This window comes from Sinocyclocheilus anshuiensis, unplaced genomic scaffold (assembly GCF_001515605.1).
Source record: "Sinocyclocheilus anshuiensis isolate Anshui unplaced genomic scaffold, SAMN03320099.WGS_v1.1 scaffold1017, whole genome shotgun sequence".
Taxonomy (NCBI): Eukaryota; Metazoa; Chordata; class Actinopteri; order Cypriniformes; family Cyprinidae; genus Sinocyclocheilus; species Sinocyclocheilus anshuiensis.
The window spans coordinates 74,192-82,473 of record NW_015554130.1 but is presented as its reverse complement, the minus strand read 5'-3'; the positions used below and the strand labels follow the sequence as shown (position 1 = coordinate 82,473).

The window sequence follows — 8,282 nt, the reverse complement described above, 5'->3', positions numbered from 1 at the left end:
GGGGGAAGAAACTTTTTTTTTTTTTTTTTGAGTAACTTTTGCACATCCTGTCATGCCGGGCTGCATAGACCCATTTTGCAGCATTAAGGTTAACGATTAATCGATTAATTGATCGTTAATTTAAACGATGATCGATCATGGAAATGATCGAAAATTGACATCCCTAGTCCTGATCTTTGAAAAAAGTTTACTTAATCCGTGTTAACAGACTCCGGGAACATAGGTATGCTTCCCAGGCTGAAACCAGACAAGGAACCAGCACAAACACCAACACCGGCAAAATATTGTATAATTCTCGTTATTGACGAAATCTCAGTAAATATTGAAATATCTTTTTTCTTTTTTTTTTTTTGTCAATATCGCACAACCCTATTACCCTTTATCTTGTGTTTAACCACTACAACACCATAGCCATTAGCAGGAAGAAGTAAAATAACTTTTTACTCAACATTTAGAGTTCAACTCACTTTGCTCTTGGATGGACTCACGCAAGACGGCCCCTCCTCAGCGACTCCTTTTAGCACAGGCTGGGGCAGTCGTTTGTCCTTTGGGTCTAAAGATGGCACATCTAAGTCAACACCACTGACCATTGCTCGGCGATATGATTTGGAGCGCTGGCCTCTTGTCAGCAGTCCTGCATTCTCATCTCCATTCAGCTCATCCTCCTTACTGGTGGAGAAAAAAGACCCAGTCTCAAACATGCTTCGTGGACGGAAGGCACTTTTACCAGTGTCCAAAAACTTTTGAGAGGGCTTGCTGAAGCGTGTGTCAGAGACCAGACCCCTGGGGATGATCTGCTGGGTGCCGATTTTCTGCGCTGCAGGACTATGGGTGCTCAGTATGATTGGGGAAGAGGGCCGCTTGCCCTCTGAGCCCTGAGGTGACTCTGAACTCTGCCTTTGCAACAGGATGCCCCCTGGCCTCTCGGCAGGGGATGGGGTGCGGGGTGTGGGGGGGTCTGAAGGAAGGCTAAGGTTGGAGGAGATGGAGGGGATGCTGGAGGTGGAACTGTGAGAAGGGGAGCTGCTGAGGCCGACGGTAGACCCATGGGCATCCTGCGACTGGAGTGGAGGTGAACGTGTGAAGTTCTGAGGTGACACATTATGTTTTGGTGAAGCAGTGTCTGGCGGTGGAGACGCATTCCCGAAAACAATCTGATCCCTTTGAGAGGTAAGAGTGAACTGACTGGAGAGACGTTTGAGAGGCTCTGTTATGTCATGCCAAACACTGAGGCCATTCCCGTTCTTGGAGGGCAACGTTGGTGTTTTAGGGGAAGAAGTAGCCTCCTCATTCTTTTCATCATCCGATTTAGTGAACTTTGACAGCGAAAACCGTCCGTTTGATAAATACCCAATACTGATGCTCCGAACAACCCTAGCCTTCCTTGTGGGTTTGTTGAGGGTGTGTTTCAGCACTGTTGTGTTTGATGCAGTGGTGGTAACCTTCTCAGACGGCTGAGTGAGAGTGAAAGTGCACCTATCATCCACAGGAAAGTCTGTCATGAGAACTCCATCTAACTGGTAACTGAGAGGTCTGGGCTTGGGCTTCATGTCATTTTCATTCCGTCTTTTCCAGAGAGGAGTGATATTGTTATTGGAGAGATCCACCTCATTGCCAAGATCCATAATGAGTACATTCATATCACTCAGTAATCATTCTGACCCTTGTCTGAACCAAAAGAGAGAGGGAAAAGTTACATGAGTGGAAATTTAACTGTGCCCTGAAACTTTATACTGATCACTTAATAACATCAACTTTTTTTAAAAGACTTAAAAGGATAGTTCACTCTAAAACAAAAAAAAAAAGCATATACTCACTCTCCTGTATTTCCAAACCTGTATGACTTTCTTACTTAAAATGAAGAACATGACATTTTACAGACCCAGTCACCATTCACTTCGTATTGAGAAAAGACGCAAGTGATGGTAAGATGTCACTAACATTTAGCATAACATGTTATTTTTGTGTTCCATTGCAGAAAGTCATGTTTGGAAAAATATGTTGTTGTTTGTTTTTTCTTTTTTTACAGTATTTTCACTTTTCGTTGAAATATCCCTTTAAATATTCGCGAGGATACGCAGTTTTACAAGTTAGGTTTTAACTTCATTGAATAATGAACATTGCTGAGGATATTGTTGGTGGATTTATAAGTTTCTAAGTATTTGTACGGGGGGGAATAGTAAAAACAAACTCCTGTCATCGTGTACACAATATTCATCACGCGCGCTATTACCTTAACTCTCTAGTATAACAACAAACATTGCTCGCAACTAAGCTTTAAAAGATTTAACGTTATTTAAAAAAATGCAGCATACCTCTGTGTGAAGGTTAACTATAATCCTGCTCTCTACTCGTGTTTTCTTGACTTCAGGGTGGCCGTTTTTTCCCTTGAAAAAATAGAAATGAAAGTGCTGTAAACTCCAGAAATTGTGCCTTGTTTGATTCTCGTTGCAGGGTGCGTTTTGCGGTCTTGCAGTCGTGTGGTCAGATCGAGACTAGTAGTGCAATAAGGTTTGGCAGGGAGGCAGAGCTCCCAAGTTCACGTGACGTCATGTGCTCGAGGATTGAGCTAGTGTGAGTGTCTGCCTCAGCTCAGATTCAGAAACTCAGTGAACTCGGCGAGAGAGGAAATACTTTATAAAAGAAAATCTTAATAAACTAAATTAGTTGTACTTTATCCTAGTCATTCTTCATAAACTAATTTGTGTGTAGTATTCAGAGCTTGAATATGCAGCGTCGTGAATAACAGTGAATTCTTAGCGCCATCATGTGGCTATCAAAACAACTGTAAAATATTCAGAATATTATTCCCTATAATGCACAAGGCTTTTTTTTTTTTTTTTCAGATTACGCCTTCATTGTTTTTATATACAGTACTGAAACCAATTTTTTTTAAATATGTTTTATATACTGTACCCACTTTAATTAAACTCTGACACCGTTTGAGGTAAAGGTATCAAAACAACTGTAAAATATTCAGAATATTATTCCCTATAATGCACAAGGCTTTTTTTTTTTTCTGATTATGCCTTTACTGTTTTTATATATAGCACTGAAACCATATTTTTCAAATGTTTAATATACTGTACTCACTTAAATTCATTAAACTGACACTATTTCAGATAAAGCTATCAAACCAACTGTAAAAATCTCTAAATATTATTCCCTATAATGCACAAGGTTTGGTTTTCAGATTATGAATCTGTTTTTTGTTTTTTTTGGACAGTACTGGACCCATTTATATCCATGAAACTTGAACACTACTTGTTCACCGAGTACTGAACTTTTTATTTTTTTAGGCAGTCCTGGAACCCATTTCAATACATTAAACTGGAACACCATATACATGAATATATGTATGCATGTATATATATATATATATATATATGTATATACATACACACAAACACACACATACATATATACACTCTAAAAAAAGATGGTTCTTAAATGGTTCTTTATATGTAGTAATGGCTCTATTTAGAACCACAGCATCCTGAAGAACCCTTTTATGCTGAAATGGTTCTTTGTGTTAGAGTTTAGGGTTCTTTATCCCCGCCCTTTTTTTTTTTTTTATCTGTAACTGTCAAAGCTCCTCGTTACTGATTTTCTGGAGTTCAGTGATCCAACTACACAGACTGTCAACACACTCTCAACAGGTAAATGATTTCATACTTTAATTTAAATACACTGAACTTTAAAATTGTAACTGGTTTCCAAATAAACATGTTCATTTCTCTTTTTGATCATATGTAAGTGTGAGCAGCTCTGTTAGGATGCGGATATTTCTCTCTGTAAGTAACAGAGACATTGAATTTATAATACATATTGTTAGAAAACACTAGAACTCTATTCTCTTTCTATTCTATCTACTTGTTTTCTTTTTAATTATTATAAAAAATAATAACAATTGACCCTCTAACACTAGATCTATCTGTTCTATTTCTTTTCTATCTACTTTTTATTCTGTTTATTTATTATAAAAATAAATAAATAAATTAAAAACCTTGTGTACTGCGTTAAACTTACCAGGACTTGTCACAACAATATATTGTTGTTCTTTTGTCACATTCTGTCCATTTTTGCTTTTACATAAACAAATGGACAACTCTAAACTCAATTGTTTATTTCAGATGCATCACGTTCCACAACCTCATCCTCTGCAAAGAGAAACTGCCGCTCAGTCACACCAAAATGATGGACTTAAAGACAGCATAGAGTATTGTGAAGATATTTCACTGGAATTTAGTCTTCATCAAATCTATTTTTTGTTTTTATTTTGTGTTGTACTTCTTTATGTATTTATTCATGTTCAATGTCAACTGTTGTTAAGAGCAGTGACATTTTTGCTACAATTTCATGTCAATAAAAACGTACCTAATTCACAGAATATGTTGTTGCTGTTGTTGTTTTAATGTAAATCCCTAATAGAGGCTACACTGTGTCTGTGTCTGTGTCTGTGTCTCTGTCTGTCTGTGTAGGTGCGTAAAGAGTACGGGAAGTGTCTGCGGACTCACTGCTACAGCGGGAAGAGTGTGGACTCGTCTGTGGGTTCGGTGAAGAGCTCGTCGTCGCGTGGCCTGGGACGTGTGTGTGTGTGTGTGTGTGTGTGTGTGCGTGTGCGTGTGCATGTATGTATGGTGTTCCAGTTTAATGTATTGAAATAGGTTCAATGTCTAAAAAAAATTAAAAGTTCAGTATTCTATATAAAAAACATCAGATTAATGAGCTGGAAAATATACAGTTGGTGTGATATCTTTATCTTAAATGGTGTTCAAGTATCATGGATATAAATGGGTTCAGTACTGTAAAAAAAAACTGATTAATAATCTGAAAACCGAACCATGTGCATTATAAGGAATAATATTTAGAGATTTTTACAGTTGGTTGGATAGCTTTATCTGAAATAGTGTCAGTTTAATGAATTTAAGAAGGTACAGTATATTAAACATTTGAAAAATATGGATTCAGTACTGTATATAAAAACAATATTGGCATAATCTGAAAACCCAAGCCTTGTGTATTATAGGGAATACTATTCTGAATATTTTACAGTTGGTTTGATACCTTTATCTCAAACGGTATCAGAGTTTAATTAAAGTAGGTAAAGTATATAAAACATATGAAAAATATGGATTCAGTACTGCATATAAAAACAATACAGGCATAATCTGCAAAACCAAGCCTTGTGCATTATAGGGAATAATTTTCTGAATATTTTACAGTTGGTTTGATACCTTTAGATCAAATGGTGTTGTCGTTTAATGGAATTATATTATTGCATACATTAAAAGTTGTCAAATTATTATAAAACACATAAAATGGTAATTCCAAAAACGGAGCTTTGTGCAATAACAGGGATGTTTTTCGAACATTTTAGTATTGGTTTTATATTATAATGTCACATAGTTAAATTGTTTAATTGGTAATTTTTTTTTACATTTTTTCCCCTAGAAATTAAGCCTTGTGCAACGTTACGGGCATATATTTATGTCTATCCGAGTTAGTTTGGGCTCAAAACATAACAGCTGCAAAGAGTTTAATTGGCAAAAAAAAAAACTAATGTCTAATGAATGTCAAACGTCAAACTAACTTTACCGCCGTTGGAAAAATAATTTCAAATGGAGTGCGATTTTTCAGCTTTCCCGCCTGGAAACAGCACCTTGGATCTCAGGTCTCCGAGTTAACATCGGCGTCGCATGGCTTGGGTAGCAGCATCACCTTCAACAACATTTCCCGAAACACGCTTGTTTGTTCACGCCATTTTCACAGAGGTAAGTTTATAAACGAAACACGTTTAACTGTTGTTGTTTTTACCACTAGCAATGGAGTTATAGTTACACCGCAAACTTTATTAGCTAACAGTGCAGGGTTCTGTCACTTTGTCAGTGTTATGCATATTGCATACCACCTGTTACAATAATAAACGGCAAAATGTATTAATTCTGTATCTCTTAATTTGTGCATCATAACACACTGAGGTAAATGTGTACAGTTTACAGGTAAAGGGGCAGTGCAACACATAAAAGGTAATTAGGTAAACAAGTATCAAGACCACAGGTTAGGCAATAAGTAAAAAAGTTAAATAGAAAAACAATTTAATTTATACGTTCAGTGCACTTGTAGTGCAAATACAACAGGAGTAACATGTAACAGCAGTGTAACATTCAAGTATCAAGAACATAGATAATGCAATATGTTAAAAAGTAAAATAGAAAAACAATTACATTTAGAAGTTCAGTGCAAGTGTAGTGCAAATACAACAGGTGTAACATGTAACAGTGTAACCTTCAAGTATCAAGAACATTGATAGTAATAAGTAAAAAAATAAGTTAAATAGAAAAACTATTCAATTTAGAAGTTCAGTGCAAGTGTAGTGCAAATACAACATGTATTTATGTAACATGTAACAGTGTTAAACTTCATTGTCTATCCCCCCATCTGATGGCAGCTGAGTTTGCTGTTTTTTTGGGATAACACACTATTGACACAGTTGATGCGGATGGTTTCTCAACACCGTTTCTCGGACACAACGGCATGCATATTGGAAGCTGTTATTCTTCCTGCTCTTGATGTGTACCAGACAGATGATCGATGTTGCAGTCTCGTCTGAGCTTCAATTGCAGCTGCCTGTGTCTCTGTTACTGCTACCAGGTGTGTGAGGGTGTTGCAATGCTGGAACAGGACAGGTAGATCGCATCCATCCTTTCCTGGGTCACGAAGATGCTGTAGGGACTTTGGCACTACATGTGGCTTAACTGGGTCGATATAATGATGGTAATACTCCTCCATCCCAGAAAGAAAAACGGCCTTGCTGTGAGTGTGCAAAATCTGAAGCAGGGGTGACAAGTCTGAAAGTGTGGGCTCATGTGCACAATGACTCGTGGAGCCTAAACGAGTACGTATCCCTGACATTCCTCTCTCCCCACTGATGCACTTGTCAAGTGCCACTCTCTTAGCTGCACCAGAGGTGAAGTCGATCTTGTGGCTCACCTCTGCTTGGACCTTATCAACATTAGCGGGCATCATCCAGTAGGCTGGAACATCAGTGACAGTCTTGGTCCCCCGTATCCAGACTGCTGGTTTGATTTTAAAAAGGAGAGCCCCAACAAGTGTGCAAGACTCTGCTATGCCAGCCATGCATGTGCAGTGTGCACACTCCACTTGGCCACTGGAGCTGAGGATCACCCACGGCTTGAGCAGAGATCCATTAAGGCGTTGAGAGTGCAAAACCTATGATATATAAAAAATACTAAGGTAAGTACAAAATGAATAATAAGACAAATATCTCTAATCATGTTTTATGAACAGGCCTCACACTAGATAGACAGACAGAAAAGCAAACTCTCATGACTAAAATGTGCTGCTGATGTTAAGAGTGACGAGTGACAGAAATGTGCGTTTTATTACATACCTTTGTGCGAACAACAGTTTTCTGCTCGTTGACGCGGAAAATCTGAAGGTCCTGCACCCATCCATTTGTAAATTGCAGATGGGCCTCGAGAGATTTATAATTTTTGAATTGCTCAAATGTGCACGCACTGACACTACAAACAAGGCAAGAAAATACATCAGAGAAAGTTACGTGCGGTAGCTCGTTAAGATCATCGGACCACTCTTTTGTGTTCGTATGGATCGAGTTTGTTGATTGTCTTGATTTTTTCTAAGTACCACAACTTTGCTTCCTTGTTTAGTTTTTCTTTATATGTAATCTCACACTTGATCATTGTTTGGTCCATTGTTATTCCTGTTTATTATCGCTGTGTACTAATATCATGACAGCTGATGACAGTGTTGCCAGATTGGAAATGTCCAAGTATCCTACCAGAAGTTCAAAATGATCGTATTTGGAAGAAAATTATCGTACACGAGTCAAACGTTCAGAATACAGCTATTTATCTAGATGTTACATCTATTTATCCTTTTCAGCACTCATTTTCAATACTTTATTGCTAAACTATCGACCTCAGCTTTGAAAAAAAAAACTGACCTAAGTGCGGCAGGAACGTTAACTTGTGCTCGTGAGAGAGAGTCATTCTCCACGATGATTGGTCGAGAAGATGTGAGATGAGATGAAAGACATGCGTAACACGTTCAAGTCTCCTCACAATCATGAAGGTGCACGTACAGTAGGACCCACACAGCTAGATCAAGGAGTATAGAAGCCCTATGATTACAACGACTATCATTTGGGGTCACAAAATTCTGAAATTATCATACATTATGGTATTATTGATCGTACGTAGGTCAAAATTATGGTACAAATACGATCATTATTGTAC

At 37.8% G+C, this 8,282-nt stretch overlaps 1 protein-coding gene across 1 annotated transcript in view; it reads right to left on the bottom strand.

Annotated features, from left to right (window-relative positions):
- The window catches only part of LOC107670264 (rho guanine nucleotide exchange factor 26), an 82,118-nt gene extending 79,568 nt beyond the window's left edge, over positions 1-2,550 (bottom strand). The window contains exons 1-2 of the mRNA XM_016462807.1: positions 2,316-2,550; positions 468-1,668 (exon numbers count right to left, since the gene is read on the bottom strand). Of these exons, the coding sequence (XP_016318293.1) occupies positions 468-1,640 (1,173 nt within the window). The 5' untranslated portion in view covers positions 1,641-1,668; positions 2,316-2,550. The remainder of the gene's footprint in view (positions 1-467; positions 1,669-2,315) is intronic.
- Positions 2,551-8,282: the final 5,732 nt, after the last annotated feature.